A 17,939-nucleotide genomic window follows, 5' to 3' on the forward strand; every position below is an offset into this window, starting at 1 on the left:
GGGCTGAACTCGCACGAATGTACTCCTAAAATGTGCATTATTTATTCGCATGACATCACGGGAGAATTTGCCTGTTTTAGCTTCACAGAAAGTTTTTGAAATTATTTTGCAGTTTTCCCTAAAATAACAACAAAAGCCTGCAGGGTTGTCTGCTTCCTCATAAAAGGGTTTGGTGGAATGACTTTAGGGAAATCCCATCATCCTTAGGTCAACATAAACATTGTTGTAGCGAAGTGTAGAAAGAAGTGTAGACACACACACAAAAAAAAAAAAATCACAAAAACAAGACGACAAAGCCACTGAGGCCTGTCCACTCTGATTGAAAAATAATACATTTTGTTGATTGTGTGCTTCATTCCTATTGTTTCATCCTTTTCACTCTCCCTGAACGTGTTTCATCCTCTCACAGATGTCCCTTTATCCAAGGCCCACGCTGGTAAATTGGATTGTGTGCTAACAGTGGGTAAGGCCATCTAAGTCTGTTAAAAGACCGTAAATGCCTCTTTTTTTTTTTTTTTTTTACAACACTCATGAGCTCACTTTCTCCCAGGGGTGGGAGACTGGATGAGGTCATTGAGCTAGAATCCACCCCCACCACTATCACCACAACCATCAACACTCTCCCATCAAGACCTTTACATCTTCCTCCTTCTGACTGTCTGGTCCGGCTGCTCCAGTGTTTACCAAGCACAGGCTTCAGACCTATAAAGGAGGGTCCTCTGGATCAAAAACAATCCCCAAACTGTTTGTGAGGTGAATCTGAAGTTACCAAAGGTGTGTGATTACAAACATCTTGCATGTCCCTGCAGTCCAATTTAAATCAGTTATAGGGGGGAAAACCATAAACCTGGGGACAGGGTTAATTTCATGACATCAGCCAATACAAAGGCCTGTCAAATGTGTTTATGTGGAAAAGAAGTTCTCCAGAGTTGGAAAACCCCCTGGGCTCATGTACCTGTTTAATGTATCCTTCTTGCTGCACTAGTCCCCCCAAAAACATTAACAGTACAGGACTGTGGCAACAAGATTCATATATATTTAGAACCAGTCATCATCATGTGGGAAGAAGATCAATATGTTGTGCTAAAGGTTCTTATCTTAGAGGGAATGAGATCCAGTCATTCAGTAAGTTGATACAGATCTTGTAGACACAACATAGATTGAAAAATATGTGTTGTTCCCGTAACATAATAACTTCTTCCCACAAGTTAAGATATTTTTCCTCACATCTAAATCCTTCATGGATGCAGCACCTTTTCTGTATCTTTTGTATGCCCCATCCTCTCCCCCTTGCCCTTTATCTGCCATTCTTTACCAATCTTTGAATTTTTATCTCCCGTCATATCTTTAAATGTACCAACAGTCTTCCTTCTTTCCCCCCTTCCCCTCAGCTGTACGTTCTCCTTTTTTCATCTGCACAATCCGCTCAGTTTTAACGCCACCCCCCCTCCTTACAGCTCAGTAAGATATTGAACATACATTTAACTTTTGTTTCCATCCTGGCCGGGGTGAGAGCCAGAACTGTGTGGAAAAAAAGATTGAAACTGGGCAAAAGATGGAAATATCAGAGAGAGAGAGAGAGACAGGCGAGCTGTCAGATTCAGCAAGAAGAAGATACATAGAGAGCATGGGGGAAGAGCAAAACAGAAACGGAAAATCAGCATCGCTCTCAGAGAGCAATAATCTCAGACAGACAGACAGACAGGTATAAAGTCATTGTGTCTTTCCAAGCGAAATAAACATGGCTGCACAGGAGCCAAACATTTAATTGAATCAAACAGAAATAACAAGGCGCTGTGGAATATTTCAGAAAATTAATAAGACTCCCTCATTATAAAGGGCTAAATATGGATATGACATTTTCTCTGAACTTCACGCTTTCAGTTGTTGCTCCTTCCCAGCTGAAAAGGAACCATGTGAATCTGAGAGGTGCACAAGCGTGCCGTGGAGCATCAGTGGCTGTGGACACTCATGTGCAACAGGACACACGTCGACAAAGGTTATCTTTCAAAGCCATGCATTTCATTTGAATATGAATATGACCATGAGTCTTTCAGCTGAATTTAGTGGCTGGAAAAGAGGATACACAGACTTCAACAGCAGAAAGTAGTGATTTCCATAGTTTCCTCTTCCTTGCATTTACTGCCCTCATTTGGTTGCTGGTGTGTATTGCGTGTATCATTTAGAAACGACAATAGAGGCAGGTCTCATTTAATTTCATAGCTTGTGGAAAATAAAAAAATAGCCCAGTAAGTAGGCAATCCATTCATGACCAGTAAGCGGGCAACGTAAATGGACATAACATATATGAAAACAGAGGCTTTAACTCCACGGTGAAATATGAATTTAATAATATATATAAGCTCATAACACCGATAAAAGTGGAGTAGCCTAACATTTAAGTTAACCCTGCACCTGCATTTTTACTCACCTTTCTTAGTACAAGTGTGAGCTTCCGGTTTCAGCTGTTCATGGTAGTTGGTTGATATCACTTTAACGTTTCGTTGATTGGCTAAAATGTCCCAAATGAGGAACTTTCCCACAACCCCCCTGCTGAATTGTGAGCTAGAGGTGCTGCTGAAGAGGAGGACACCAACAAAATGATAAGTCGTAGCCTACATGACGGAATACAACTCTGCAGCTTACAGCAGCCTGTTAAACACTAAATAACAGCTCTGCGCGGCAACACGCGTCTTCAGAAATGCTCCACGTTGTGCGGGCTGCGCTGCACAACACAGACACAGTGTATCATCCATCATCGCCAATCAAACGTTGATCCGGCGTTTTGCGCATTGCTGATTGGTTGATTTACGATTGGGGCGGGTGTATTCCTGCTGTCCGCCAGGCAGCAGTGACTTCAGTGTGAGCAGCTGATGGGACAGTCGGAACACTCACCTGGAACAGTAGGACTGTCCTCCACAGGTAGGCTGCATGTTTCTGCTGATACATTTATATTTGTGTTAACTGCGTTAAGGTTTGTTTGTTAGCCAGGTTTTGTTGGTACATTCCTTATGTAGCCTATTCCTAAAATGTTAGTGCGCCCACATGTTGCCATGTTGCTGCGACCGCTGTTGATCATGGTTAAGTAAATGAAACCATTGAAGACACATGGAATAACCTGGAACTTAAAATAAATTTAATTTATTTTTTTTACCTTGTTCGTTGCAGTGTTCCTGTTGACACAGAGGCTATCCACCCATTATGAAGAGTCTGAAGGCAAAGTTTAAAAAGAATGAGGTAAGAGCCATCTGTTGTAGGGCATGTGGAGCTTTATGGTTAGGTGTAAAAGTAGTACACCTGTTTTCTACTCCTACAAGCTATTTAGAGATTTGCATCATACAAGCTGTGTTTTAACCTAATATTACAGTGTTCAGCTGCTCTACAGTAAGTAGTCTGTATGTGTGTGTGTGTGTGTGTGTGTGTGTGTATGGGTGGCACTGGGATTCAGTGTTACTGAGCAGCAGCAGGAGAGTGTGGGGGGGGCTGCTGTAACCAGATATCTCAGGTAGCCTTCAATTATTCACACACACACACACACACACACACGTGCACACACATACAAAGGATCCTTACTTTCCTTCTGCCACCCCTGTGGTACTCTGATGGGCTTTGTTATTTGGGGGTTAACCTTGTTCCCTAATGTAGCCTACTGTATTTTTCCATGGAGCCAAGTGCTTGTTGCAGGCTGGCATGGGGTCAGTGACCTTGCCCTCTTGCAGCACTGGGGCACTGGTACATGCAGATAAACTAACAACCACTGGCTCTACAATGTGGTCTGAGCATTTGGATCCTGAGGATGCATTTAGCACCATTACAGCATAGTAATATCTGTCCCCTTAAAGAGAAATTCTACCTCCCTGTTCCCTTAGACGGCACACTTGGTGATCACAACAACAATGGTGACAATGAGGATCTCCTCGGATGAGGCTGATGAGTAGTTTCATTTAGTAGCCACTCAGTCCTGTGTCATATCAAACGGACTGGTAAGATCCTGCATATCCGCCAGGGTTTCCCCACATACATAAACCCCCTCCATAGCCTAAAAGACTATCTTAGATTTCAGCTTGTTTGTGTGCCTCATTATGTCCCCCTCTGTCCCGTAAATGACCATCCAAACCGGCGGAAGAGAGCCAGCTTGTTTCTCCCCTTTTTGCTGAGTCCTCACATCACGCAGGCCCTGCTCCGTAACTGCAGGGAAACAGATCTACAGTGTGACGCTGCCAGGGGGGTACCATGCAGGACCTGACAAAAAAACAACTAATGGATTGAAGGAGGAAGCCTGCTACAGAGAAGAAGGCTGCAGAGAAATTATTAGGTTAGAGAAAGGAGGGCAGCTAGGAAAGGAAGGGGGTGGCAGTGTGTGAGGTGCAGCGGGCAGACTAGCAGCCGAGGCAGGATGATAGGATATCATTTTGGATGCGGACAGAGAGCACTGCACTGGGAGACATTGTGACTGCAAATAGCAGTGATATTGTGTGTGTGTGTGTGTGTGTGTATGTCAGAGTTTTTGTGTGTCAAGCTCATCAGTTTCATTGGAGGTGTGATTTTGGGGATTGAACAAATTGTCTGTTATGTAGATTACTACTGTGACGCTGCTGTGACCTCTAAATGGTATCTGGTAGAAACTTATCGGTAGCAGATTTCTCTACAATATCTAATGTAAATGTGTAGATTGTTTATGTAGCCAGGCGGCAGAGTGCATCGTCAGGCAGGACACACAGCGGTGGCTTGGTACTCTGTAGCTGTATTTAGTTATGTGAGTGTGTGTGTGTGTGTGTGCGATGCCTGCTAGCCATTATGGATCCTCAGCAGCCTGTTTTTAGCTTGATGAAGAGGTTCTGTCCTTGTTTCAGCTTACTGCCACTGCCAGTAGGTATCCTCTTTCTATCCACTAATCACAGGGATAGAAAGTAAATTGATAGTTTTATCCTTTTTTAAAAATATTTCTTCTTATGTCTTAAAAGTAGTTTATTGTAACTCTTAACATCATCAGTGGTTGTTGCAAATCCTAACTGCATTATGTTTCTTTAAGCTGCACAGTCATCTGTTGTATTGTATGTTATAAGAGATATGCAGCATGGTATCAGTTTCCATTGAGGCAGTTCAGGGTGCTGACCTGTTCTCTGGCTTGGCCGCCCCAGAGTCAGGACTGGAGCAAAAATGATGAGAGGCTCCTGCAGGCTGTCGAGCAAAATGAACCAGACAAAGTCTCCGCTCTCATCGCCAAAAAAGGTCTCTGCCCTACCAAGCTGGACGCTGAGGGCAAGTCAGCGTAAGTTGGGCAACTGATTTTACCTTCCTTAGTCACTGAAAAGCAAAGTAATTTTTCCTGGAAATAGTGTGGGCTAGCTATTAAATAGCAATAGGGTTGTAATAATTCCAATACCATTATTAATTCTGCTAATAAAAGTAATTCTTTTCCATATTTTTCCCCTTATTCCTTTTTTGGTAAATGGTAAAGTCACTTTATCTTGAACTAAAACTAACCAAATGAGTGGAATTAGCAGTTGGAATGGAACAATTCTCATGAATCAGAAATTTAAGATAGCTTTTAATTTGTCATCTCTAATCACTACTGACATGTACTGTCCTTGTCCTTCTGGCAGGTTCCACCTCTCTGCATCCCGAGGCCGGCTAGACTGTCTGGAGGTCATCATCTCATATGGAGCAGACCTCAACGTCACTGATGGGGCTGGTAGGGTTATTTTATTATCAGAATACAAGTTTTATCTCAAAAGCCAAGGCTGGCCAGTCACGTGTGCCATGGATTTTTTATAAATGTCTGTTTATAACTGATTCCAGGATGCAGCGCCCTTCACCTCGCAGCCAAAAACGGCCATTCAGAGTGTTTAAAGAGACTCTTACAGGTAAAACACAGAATGGCAGCATAGCCAGGTTAATTAGCAAATCTTTTACTGCTGTTTGCTGTTATTTCTATTTTCCCTGACAGGAGAGATTAGCAGTAGATTGCACAGACAGCATTGGTAGGACGCCGCTTCATCATGCAGGTACAGTTTCATAACTAGACACCAGTTTGGTTACATAACAGTGCATACAACATGTTCCCCTCATAGAGCCCATTCAACATATTTTAAGTGTTAAAAGTAAGCTGGTATAATAGGAACAAAACTCTTTTATCTACCACCCAAACTGCACAGAGAAGTTCTTTAAATTACATTTCATGATGTAAAGTACAACACATGTTATACTGCATGTATACCTCTATTATTAACCATAATTCTGATTATTTCCTGCAGCCATCAGTGGCTGCTTGTCCTGCACTGAGACCCTGTGGGACTTTAAAGCCGATCTGGATGTACAGGATGGGGTTAGCAGTTTATTTACTTGTTATGTGAGATGAATAAAGAAATGATTATCATGGATTTACTTTTTATTTACTCTTGCTCTTATCTAGTACATTAGACAACATTATCTGTGTTGTTACTCCATGATGTTTGAATAATCACGTGTATCTCTCGGTCAGGATGGGGCTACCCCTTTGATTTTAGCAGCCCAGATGAGCAGAGTGGAGCTGTGTGTCTTTCTGTTGGGTCGAGATGCCAATGCAAACATACAAGACAACCAGGGAAGGTCTGTTAATGATCTTTTTCCTCTGTATCCTCTGTATGGCTGTCAGGGTTTGGTGAAGTAGCTTTCCTCAATCTATCTTAGTGGCTACTGTCTTGTAGCTGCTGAAGCTTTGACAAATGGAATGACGAAGTGTCTAATGGGAGGCCTGCCGAGGCAGATTGGGGCATGAAACAGCCTTCTTGGCTAAGCTACAAACCAAAAAACCTTTTCAGGATTACTCTCACAGCAGTGGGGTTGTCTGGGTCAGGATACCCATAGAAAGTCTCCAGTGTGTGGGATGGATTTGGAAGAATGCAGGTCAACACCTCAAGCTTTCAGTTTGGCCATTAAAATCTTTCTTTTCAAGCTGCATCATTACACCAAATGAACAAATGTTAATTTCTTGTGATTCATATATATAAATTGCCCTACAATTCATCCTGAATCACAACCTGATTGATATCTTGACCAAAATAAAAAATAGATATCAAGCATACTGTATATTTCAAGTGAAGGTCTAAAATTGATGTGTGTGATTCTTTTGCATTGTTATTTGGCTCAATGCTGCTGTTTTCATGTTCTACTATGATATTTGTTTGTATGAAATTGCAGGTCTGCATTGATGCTGGCATGTGAGAGTGACAGCGTTGAGACCGTGAAAGCTCTCCTAAGAGGTGGGGCCAACACACAGCTGGTCGACGCCCTCGGACACAGAGCCACCGACTACAGCATCACCACGGGCAACCAACGCATCATGCAGATGTTGCAGGACGGAGCACCTCCAGGTACAGTATGAGGCCTGAAGTCTTTTTCTTTCTTTCGTAGAGATAGGCCCTCCTGATGATTCACTCTCTCTTTTATCGTATTACTGTAAATCAAGCTTAGTTAGTTTTGATAAATCAGGTGGAATAAAAGAAACAACTCATGAGAGCTGTTATTTTTTATATAAAGTGTCAGCGTCATATGAAACACGTGGCAGCAACATTTAACAGATCGTTCGACCCAGTATATGGCTTCTGTTTGTGTGCTGTTCTGCTCTGGATGCTGGCTGTGTCTCTTCTCCCTGAAGAAACAACTGTAATAGGAGGAAGTGGCTCAGGAGCACAGCTGGGTGTGATTGTAAGGGGGGGTTTAAAATAAAAAGAAAGACAAAAGGCTTGCTCCACTTTTATCTCCCAACAAAGACACTGTTGATTTATGAAAAACAGATGTGTGGCTGGTTTTGAAAAGGAGATGAAGGAGAGAATTTGGTGGATTTACTACAAGATAAATGTATGGTACTAACATAAATTACATGTTAGAAAAGTGACAGCAGGTGAGAGTGTATACACTTCTGTATGTGCACATACACATGCCTTTTGTTTGCTGAACCACACTGGTTTAAGGGTTAAAGTGTCTTGCTGGTTTTCTTTCCCTCTGCATACGTAGCTTCTGAGGGCGCAGACGAGGAGGTAATGTTGCATAGCTGTGTGCTGGATCACTCCCTCCATCCAATGAGATCATGGCCCTCTTTGGCCGATCATATTGTGCATGTTTTCCAATATGAGGTCATCGTTTTTGTGTGCTGCTTTCTTTTTGTTGGCTTTCGTTCGTCCTTTGTTGCTGACCCTTTGTCTTATCTCAGTTTCCTCTGTTTTCCCATTTTGAGTTGAGCTTCACCTCTGCTTGACTGTGATCCCCCTCCCACCCCCACGCAGCCCCCCCAAATCCCCTCAGGTGCCTCATCAATGCAAGGGGGCACTACCCCCCGCAAACGGAAAGCTCCTCCACCGCCCCGCTCTCCTCTCCAGGTACTGTGAGAAACATATCAGATGGTTTAGTTTTTTAGGAGAGACAACGTACAACCAGGATAAACAAAAACTGTGTGAGAGCAAACAAGATAAAAGGGTGTCTTTTTAAATTTATGTTGATTTCACTATATTCCCTTTAGTAAGATCTCTGTAATATAACATTGCTTCTTGAGAGATTAACTAAAGAGTATCATGTCTTTGATAACAACAAAGATTCATTTTGTTCTGTTTTCCCATCACAAAGATCCAGGGTTTGCCACCCTCTCCACAGCCCCGGAGTTCTGCTCCACCTGCCCAGTCCCCTGAGCTCCAGTCCCTGTCTCCTTCTCCCTCTCCACGGCAATCAGCCCAGGTGAGCACAGTAATTCTTGATTTTTGTCTAGTTATAGCTGCTGTTAGTTCTGCATATTAAACAATAGGCAGACATTACTAATTTATTTTTTTGTGGTTGTCTGTGTAAGCCAGAGGATGAGGAGTTTGAGGTGTTTGAAGAGATTCGACGGCTGCGTCTGGAGAGAGGCCGTCTGCTCCAGAAGATCAAAGCTTTGGAGCAACAGCAACAGAGCGCTCTCTCTGCCTTGGAGGAGGTACTGCATTTCAGGCGGCGCAAACACCCCTTCTTAATTATGTCTCTGCAAAATGTTTTATGATTTTATGTAAACCTGTACCTATTCATTAGAGGTCTGTGTGTGTGCACCTGTATCAGAGACAACACCACATTTGTGAAGACAGAGGCTTGCTTGTTAGAACCACCATTTTTACATGTGTATATGTACTCTAGTTGTCCCAGCTAAAGCAGCGTCTAGAGGAGGCAGAGGCAGAGAGAGACAAGCTGCTCGAGGAGCTGAAGGGAGGCCATAGTATTGGGGCCAGTGACTCTGATGACATAGATGAAATGTTGGACTTCTCAGGTATGTAATCTACTGTATGTGTACATGTACTCCCCAAGCCCTGGCAGAGAGGATGCATGTAGTTTGATGCATGTGTCCCTGCTGTTCCACATGGGCATTCCTTGTGTGCCTATCCCGTCAGGAAGTACACTAATTTATTGTTAATGTGGTTGTCCTTGAACTTTCCTTCTAGAGAAGCTGCTCTCCAAGCGCTCCAGAGCCTCCCATTCCCAGGATGAGGCCACTTCTCAAGCTGACGCTGACTCAGCCCACCCCTCTCCTGCCCCTGCAGACCCAGGAACTGTTGCTGAGCTGCGCAAACAAATAGAGGAACTTACCTCACAAAACTCTGAGCTAGCTCTCAAAGTGCAGGTAAGGTCAGGGATAGTACAAATGCACAAATAAACACCTAATGTATGAACACATAAAAGCACACAAACATAATCTTCTTTTTCTCTCTCTCACACACACACACACACACACACACACACACACACACACACACACACACACACACACACACACACCTGTTTGTTCTTCTATCACTGTCGGGACATTGACAAAATACATTTCTTTGCCCCTTACTCTATCCTTACCATCACAACTACATGCCTAACCTTAACCCTTCCCCTACCCCTAACCCAGTTGTAACCTGAACCCTAAAACCATGTCTTAACCCTCAAAAGTCGTCTCTAACTGTGGGGACCTCAATTTTTGTCCCCATCGATTAATGTGTATTCAGGTTGAAGTCCCCACCAGGATATAAAAACATGAAACACACACACTGCCTCAGGCCTCTTTAAGGAGGAGACATCGATGGTGAAGTGATTATTAAATGGTTCACAGTAGAAGATGAAGAGAGTTAAGAGTAGCTTAATGTCCCAGACTCAAGCATTAGTCATGACCACTTAAACTGTATGACGCTACACTTTGGTACACTAATGCACTAAGGCAGTTGCGTGTTTGTGCAGGTATAAATAGACACAGCATCAGATGCAGACATGGGGGCATTTTGTTGATATCCTTCACTAACTGGGTCATGCTGGTTGGAGCAGTGAAGTTTGTGTGAAGTATTCTGTTCTGGTGTGGTTCATTCATCACTGCATGAGTAGCAGCGATCCAGGCAAAGTAGAATGGGGAATCTGAGGTCTGATATGAGAGCAAAGAGAGATTAGGTCTGTGGAAGAAGGTCAGAAGTAAACTAGAACCAAAACCTAGTGCTATGATCTAGATGCCGGAGGTTTCATAACTCATACTGACTTAAGTTAATTAAAGGGCAGCTCTACCAATTTACATAACACATACATGTCAGTTTACTAGTCATTTGGAGTACTATGTAGCCTGTTCAATGTCTTCTGTGGGAAGCTTTGTCAAGTCTGAGAAAAAAAACATTGGATGATGTCACCATGGACTTTATAAATTATATATTATAAATAACAATATACAAACAGAAGCTCTGTCCCACAACTGTATAGAAGTACAATACAAAATTACTAGAGTTCTCTTTTAAGTAATGAATACCTGTCAGCACCTACTTACAAGCATAGCATTAATAGCCATTCTTTTACTAAACATGTTAAGTGTGTGCAAAGGACACTACATGTAAATTCTGTGCAAGTTTACTTTACGGTACATAGCTCAGGCATATAATTGCAAGGGAAACAACCTCCATAAGCTACTGTCATGTTCTCTGTTGTACAGATGCTGGAGATGTTTGAGAAGGATGACACAGACATGCAGACCTCCAGCACGGACTTTGTCCCCATAGTTCAGTACGACACCCTGAGGAAGGAGCTTGAAGCCCTTCAGGAGCGCTTCTCTCAGGCCCAGGCTTCAGACGAGGTCTCCAGTGTGGCAGAGAAGCGGTAAGATTGACTGATTTATACATTCAAGCCCATTTATGACTGAAGCAAACTGAAGTAGCCATCACAGATCACATTAACTTGGACTCCACTGCATTAGATCAACCTCTATTCTGAGATGTGCCCATCCTTTCTAGCATCAGTTCCAAAGTCTCAACAGTATCTGCTTGGGGCCCCTGTCAGGGCTTTTTCAAAGTGCTGAGCATTTACATTTTTCCTGCAGCTGGAGGCTGAACAGGCTTAGGGGCAAAATGTGTACTCATGACATCATGTTTTTAATGGTGTCTTGACCTCTATTACATGACATGTCTTGTTTTTCCAACATATTTGTTGCTTATCTACTATCTTGAGGAATGATACAAATATATGTGTATTTGTACTATCACGGGTTGCAGTTGTATATTTCAATAATACAGTGTTAATGTGTTACAGTCTGTACGATGTAATGCTCAAATCATTAGTTGGTTAATCGATTAGTCAATAGCAAGTCAGCCATTGATACTTTTCTCTCTTTTCTCTCTTTTACATGTTTGTAAATTGAATACATGTGGATTTTTGGACTGTTCGCATGACAAATCAAGCAATTTGAAAACATCACTGTGGGCTTTGAGAAATTGTTTGTTTAAGTCTTATAGACTTAGTCGTAATTAGTTAACCCAGGATATTATCCACATATTGATCAGTACTGTAAATAACCCACAGTATGGGTTATGGTATGATGTTAGACATGTTTCTGTTCATTTTTTTATTGGTGTGACTTATTTGATGACTAAATTGTTTGAGTTGGTTCTTGAAAGATTGTTAATCTTTGTTTTGTTTTGCAGTGGCGATGAGGAGTCTCAAGAACGAAGTGCAGATGCAGAGAGTGTGGAGGCTCTGAAGGGGCAGCTGCGAGGCCTGGAGGACCAGTTGGCCTCCTCCCAGTCTGAGCTGGAGGAGCTGAAGGAGCAGATGCGCCTTGGGGTGCTTTCTGTGGAGTGTGGGGAAGGGGATACTGCCGCAGCAGGTGGTGGGGCTGAAGGTCTGAGCCAAGAAGCACAGCAGCTGAGAGCGAGGGTGACGGAGCTAGAGGAGGAGCTAGCTAAGACACAGGGTGAGGCAAGGGGTCAGAGTGGCCGGGACAGTGACACAATCAAACAGCTGAAAGAGAAAGTAGAGGAACTCAACGCTGCTCTGGCCCAGAAAGACTCTACGAAACAAGAAGGGGAGAAAGACGGCGAAGGAGAAGAGACGGAAACGGTGAAGTGTCTCCGTGATAAAGTGGCTGAGTTGGAGGCAGCCCTGGCAGAGAGCAGAACGTCAGTGAAAGAGGAAGGAGCAGCAGGAGATGGAGATCAGGTCCGTCGTCTCCAGGAGCGTTTGGGAGAGCTGGAGGGGGAGCTGAGAAATTGTGTGCCCCGCTCGGAGTTAGAGGAGGTCCAGGTGACTCTCGGGCTCCAGTGTGAACAGCTGGCCAGGGAGAGGGTGGACGTGGCTAGAAGGCTCAACGATGCTCTTCTGGAGCTGGAAAGACTCAGGCCTCCTGCAGGCGGAGATGAGGAAGAGGAGGACGACGAGGAGGAGCAGTCAGAGAGCTCAGAGCCCTCAGTCTTATCAGGTGTGTTGGTTGTTGTTTTTTCTACTTTAAGTAAGGTATGTGTTCAAGAGAAAAAATGTTTAAATGTCTTAAATTTAAATGGACTTTTCTGTCCATTGTGTGAACGATCATGTCTCTGTCCAATCAGGGCATTCCAGACGCTCCCTGGCAGCAATGAGAGAAGAATTGGAGGTGGCAAGGCAGGAAGCAGCACAGGCTCTGGACTGTCTGTGTGCCGAGCGGGAGGGCCGTGCACAGGATGCCCTGCAGCTGATAGACGCAGTGCCACTCTCAAAACATAAGGAGGCACTGTCTGCAGTGTCAGAGCAACTAGCTCAGACACTGCAGGAGCTCCAGGAGGAGAGGACCCTTCGTGGTCAGGCTGAGGAGCAGGTTGCCAGACTAGAGGCTGAACAGCAGGCCATGCAGGATGCCATACCCAAAGAGGAGCATGAGAAAGTCAAGGTCAGCAGGGGAAATAGGCGTGCCAGTCAGGGGTATAGACTCAGACAAAGGGCAGGGTTGAAATTTTGCTTCTGTTTCATGTTAGGGTATTTCCCAGTGTACCACATGCTCTTTCTTCAGGGTGGTGCAGTGATTAGCACTGACACCTCACAGCAAGAAGGTCGTGGGTTTGAACCTTGGTCGCCCCAGGCCTTTCTGTGTGGATTTTGCATGTTCTCCCCCGTGTCTGCATGCGTTCTCTCCGAGTGCTCCAGCTTCCTCCCACCGTCCAAAGACATGCAGGCTAGGTTAATTGGTCACTCTAAATTGTCCTTAGTGTGTGAGCGTGAGTGGTTTTTTGGATATGTGTGGTCTTGCGAGGGACTGTCGACCTGTCCAGGGTGTACGCTGCCTTTCGCCCGATGTTTGCTGGCATTGGCTACAGCCCCCCGCAACCCTGTACACAGGATAAGCAGTTGACGATGGATGGATGGCTCTTACTTCATTAAACAAATAATCCAGAGGAGGCAGAGCCACCCCAAAACCTTGGCCCTGAAATGGCTGTCCCTAAGTTGATATTTAATTTTTGCAGCATTTTGAATCTTATAATTCAGACAGGGTCAGCACAGTTTTCAGCTTTGTGACAATGAATATTTTTGATAATCCACTGGTTGTTACATGATTTATTTAACTTGTATGTAGGAGAATTTTTTTCAACCCTAGTCATGTAGCTAGCGTGCCAATTACAGACAAAACAATTGCATTTCAGTGTTACTTAGGAGTACATTACAGCTACTAGGTTTGCTATAACATTTTAGTATGTTACTGGTCAGACTGTACATTGTAAATTTTTTATTTTATTTTAATTTTTTATTGAAAATTATTCCATATACAAAAACATGGCATTAAGTTGTTGCATGTTGCAGAAAGGAACAAGTGCATATCAAAATATAGGCAAAAACAAAAAAGAAGAGGAAATTTAATAAAAAGAAAAAGGCTAGGTTTTTTTTTCTTAGTTTCTTAATTTTCATAATGTTAAGGGAAACAAACTCATTTGAAATACACAAAACGTAGGATTCACTTTCGAAAACTTCCCAAGTTTGATAATGTTATTAATCAGAAAATCATCTTTGTTGTTCTCCATGACACAACCATAGATAATGTCCGTCAGAGAAAAGTTTGTGGGAAGGAAAACCTTTGGGTAAAGCCAGTCATGTATATCAAGCCATAACGCTTCAGAATACATACAATGGAAAAATAAATGATCAATAGTTTCATTGTCATCACAAAATTATTTTTTTATTTGAATTATTTTTCAATTATTGGTTTCTATTCCAAAATGCTGTCGTACCAAGTCACTGGATGGATACACACCATTTAGAATTTTAAAATGGATTTCTTTGGCTTTGGGAAATATAGGGAATTTTAAATATTTGGAACATAACGAGTGAATAGTACATTTTGAAAATAATTGGGAGATTGAGTTTCTAAAGGATATTGTAGGGAATGAGATGTTATCAAACAAATTCTTTATTGTTTTGTTAGGGATTTTTACCTCATTAAAGACAATGCCTCTAACTAAAAGTAGAGGGAGACATGGGGTGACAGGAGTGGAATTCATTAACATACCCTTAATTAAACACAAAAGAGAGTTGGGGATAGCGTTAGTTATGGAGTTGAAAAGAATGCGATTGTCAGTTAGGTCGTGTCTTACTGTACATTGTAAATAATGAGGTAATACTCATGCTTCCTGCCTCTTAGGCAGAGCTCCAGCTCTCCCTGCAGGCCAGTGAGAGTAATGCAGCAGCAGCCCAGGAGGCTCTGAGTGAGAAGGAAATGGAGCTGAGAGAGCTGAAATCCCAGAAGGCTGCAGAACAGGGTCTGATCTCCAAGGAGGACCACGAGGCCCTGCGGCTCTCTTTGCAGGCTGAGATCAACGCCGCCACAGCCCGTTTCAACGATCTCACTCGCAAACATGAGAAGACCTGCACTGAGGTGTGTATGAACGCGTGTGTTACTGTGTCTGCCTTCTCCCTTCCCTTCAAATGCCATCTAAAGATGGTATTGTGTCTGCAACAAAGTGAGCTGTGTTCCATGAACGCTTCTTTCCTGCCTCTACATTATTCATGTGTATTACTTTCCCTATTCAGTATGTCCCTCTATTTCATTGATCAATTTGTATATGTGCTTACTGATGCACTGAAGCATTGTTGTATATGCACTATAGGCTCCTAATGACACTTCAAAAGTTCTTAAACTCTATTACTATATTATTTTTACATTAAATTTAAAAACTAGGTAACTGCTTCCGCGACTCAAGTTGGCACAGAGGTTAATAAGATGCCACATTTTCACACAGAAAATATCTTAAAAGGAACTTTAATGCACTTCATAAATTTAATCCTACTGAACGCAGAAGGCATTTTATTGCAAGAACATGGAACCACCACATCCAACATTGAAATTTAGTGCTTGCACACAAACTAATAGGTATATTTGTGCTGGTTATGGAAGCGGGTTTGTTACAAAGTCACACTTTTCAAACAAAATCAAATGTTTGTGTAATGTAATGTATGACTTACTGAAGTATACTGTATTTAATTTGCACTCTAGCACGGGTGTATGTATGATGATCAGAGGTAAACTGGAAATTCATGTGAGCAAACACTCAGAAAGCAATGGTTTTGGGAATAGACATTTTAGATTCTGAGAAAATGAAAACAGGTATTCTAGGAGAGGGTATGTTCATCCACATAATCAGGAATCAAGGCAAAGTACAGCATGAATGTTAAAGGCAATCAAATGGCAAAGGAGCTTTGCTGCAAGGTAACGCAGGTACACAAAACTTAAGTCCTTTTGGTTGAGGGTTTTTTTTCCAAGCTTGTATTTCTGTCTGCATGAACCTGTTGCTACAGCAACTGCTCTGCGATACTGACACTTTTATATAAGCAGAAAGCATCTGAATTGGAGACGTAACTAAATAGATAGCTTTGCTGTAGTGACAGGGTGCCATTGGTGGTTTTACTGGTCTAGGTGTTCCAGGTACAGAGGGAGGCTCTCTTTAATAAGAGTGAGCGACAGGTCGCAGAGTCCCAGCTGGCCACGGTGCAAAAACAGCTAGCTGATTTGCAGGCCCAATCCAGCCACATCCAGGAGCTCCACAAGAACATCCAGGAATCCCAGGGCCTGGTCAAGGAGAAGGACCGCAAGGTGAGAGATCGGAAGGCCAGTTTAAACAAATGCTATTGAAGCACCTATGGGGTGGCCAAACTGATGTCTCTTCTGTCTTCGTGCAGATAACAGACCTGTCCAAGGAGGTGTTTCGGCTAAAGGAGGCCCTGGGAGCTCTGTCACCTCCTCTGGGAATCCGCTCCTCCTCACCTACCCATCATGGAAACCCTGGACAGCAAGTGGCACTGCAGAACAGGATTGCCATACTCAACCAGCAGCTCCAGGTGAGGAGAACATTGACACCATGGTGATTTTTCACAATACTTATTTTAATATCTGTATATATCACCATCAGCAATGAAAAAAATGACAAGACAAACTTAACATTTCAGTGACCTTTTTGCAGGATTGGGAGAGAAAGCACAAACAGGTGGTGGCTATATACCGTTCCCATTTACTGGCAGCTGTACAGGTCAGTTCAATCTGCAAATACACATCAGAGCACAGTTTAAGACTTGAACCTTTTGTTATTAGATGTAAAATGGTAATTTTATTGAGGATTTCCATGTGTGTATGTGTGCACTTAACGACTGTCTTAGCTAGTTCCTGAGTTTTTGGGGGGCCCCTTTCTCAGGATGGAGCAATGAAATGTTCTATGTGCCACTGGCTCAACAGCCACCTACAGACTGCACGGCTCTGACCGCTGCATATGAGTTTGTCCCCCTTTGTCTGGTAAGCAGAGATGGTGGATTCCCACTCTTTGTCTGCAACCCAAAGTGGTTGAAATTTCAGAAGCGGTGCAGGGACAAGGAGCTTAACTTACCTTCTTGTTCATCATATTCCACAGCTAAGGTGTACACATTAGCTATTTCTTTGTAGTGTTGGTTGTAATGAGAGATTGTTCAGGTGTCATTGACCTTTAAGATAACAGTTTGCTCCTTTTGCAAGGTAGAGGTTTTCCTAGCATATTGTTCCAGACCAGACATGGGGCCCTCATCTGATCTGTTCTGAACGGTGCATGTTTTGTGCTTGAACCTCTCAAGCCTCTGAGTGGATAAATCTATTGAGCCTGTTTAAGGGGCTCTGCCTGTGCTCAAACAACCTTCATTTTCTTACATTGCTGTGTGTTGTGCAACAGGGTCGAATGGATGAAGAGGTACAGGGTCTGCTACTCCAAATCCTGAGGATGTCACAGCAGGGACACTGATAATTACATTTGCGAGTCTCTCTCCACCTTCCAGTCCCTTTGCAGTTCAGCATAAAGCAACTCCAGCACTGCAACACGTGGGACCTGCATCATTGGGACCTTGTCTAAAGAGCCAAATACAACGGACTGGCGTTCAGACATAGCTGCATGTGTACAATACAGTAACCTAGACAACAGCCTTAAGGCTTTACTGATAACCAAATTGATAGAACTGTAGAGTGCCTTCATGGCTGGATAACTAAAATGACAGCAGCCTACAAGTCAGTGGTTTAAGGTAGCAGAAATTGAATGCGAATAGTCATTAGAAGATACGATCAGGTGCATTGATTGTGTGACAAGCCTGTTGATTTTATAAAATATTGTGATAATAAAAAGGAAAAATAAATTGCTCTGCTGTAATTATTGTAACTTGCTTCATTGATTGAACAA

General features: G+C 43.0%; 2 protein-coding genes across 4 annotated transcripts in view; one reads left to right on the plus strand and one right to left on the minus strand.

Annotated features, from left to right (window-relative positions):
- shdb (Src homology 2 domain containing transforming protein D, b) overlaps positions 1–2,704 on the minus strand; it is a 23,553-nt gene extending 20,849 nt beyond the window's left edge. Inside the window, exon 1 of the mRNA XM_046048593.1 lies at positions 2,432–2,704. The gene's annotated coding sequence lies outside the window, so the exon portion shown is untranslated. The remainder of the gene's footprint in view (positions 1–2,431) is intronic.
- Positions 2,705–2,820: 116 nt separating this feature from the next.
- ankrd24 (ankyrin repeat domain 24) lies at positions 2,821–17,909 on the plus strand. Of its 3 annotated transcripts, XM_046049224.1 has the most exons (22): positions 4,506–4,869; positions 5,142–5,272; positions 5,607–5,695; positions 5,803–5,867; positions 5,951–6,008; positions 6,258–6,328; positions 6,485–6,591; positions 7,183–7,355; positions 7,999–8,021; positions 8,268–8,360; positions 8,605–8,712; positions 8,822–8,947; positions 9,142–9,271; positions 9,444–9,622; positions 10,952–11,115; positions 11,937–12,709; positions 12,837–13,153; positions 14,894–15,127; positions 16,166–16,342; positions 16,429–16,587; positions 16,710–16,775; positions 17,442–17,909. In XM_046049224.1, the coding sequence occupies exons 1-22, from the start codon at positions 4,798–4,800 to the stop codon at positions 17,508–17,510; spliced, it is 3,384 nt and encodes a 1,127-aa protein (XP_045905180.1). In that variant the 5' UTR covers positions 4,506–4,797; the 3' UTR covers positions 17,511–17,909. The 3 variants fall into 3 exon arrangements, with proteins under 3 accessions (XP_045905179.1, XP_045905178.1, XP_045905180.1); XM_046049223.1 differs by lacking the exons at positions 4,506–4,869; positions 7,999–8,021; positions 17,442–17,909 and adding exons at positions 2,821–2,922; positions 3,169–3,237 and having other exon boundaries at positions 8,224–8,360; positions 16,710–17,423; XM_046049222.1 differs by lacking the exon at positions 17,442–17,909 and having other exon boundaries at positions 4,502–4,869; positions 16,710–17,423.
- Positions 17,910–17,939: the final 30 nt, after the last annotated feature.

The sequence above is a fragment of the Micropterus dolomieu genome, linkage group LG05 (assembly GCF_021292245.1).
Source record: "Micropterus dolomieu isolate WLL.071019.BEF.003 ecotype Adirondacks linkage group LG05, ASM2129224v1, whole genome shotgun sequence".
NCBI classification, from domain to species: domain Eukaryota; kingdom Metazoa; phylum Chordata; class Actinopteri; order Centrarchiformes; family Centrarchidae; genus Micropterus; species Micropterus dolomieu.

What these genes read in the sequence shown, in the direction of transcription:
- ankrd24 (XM_046049222.1), top strand. Translation starts at nt 4,798, where the DNA reads ATGGATCCTCAGCAGCCTGTTTTTAGCTTGATGAAGAGGTTCTGTCCT. An exon ending in CGCCCCGCTCTCCTCTCCAG is followed by an intron (nt 8,361 to 8,604) that starts GTACTGTGAGAA and finishes CCCATCACAAAG; the next exon opens with ATCCAGGGTTTGCCACCCTC. An exon ending in CTCCACGGCAATCAGCCCAG is followed by an intron (nt 8,713 to 8,821) that starts GTGAGCACAGTA and finishes TGTCTGTGTAAG; the next exon opens with CCAGAGGATGAGGAGTTTGA.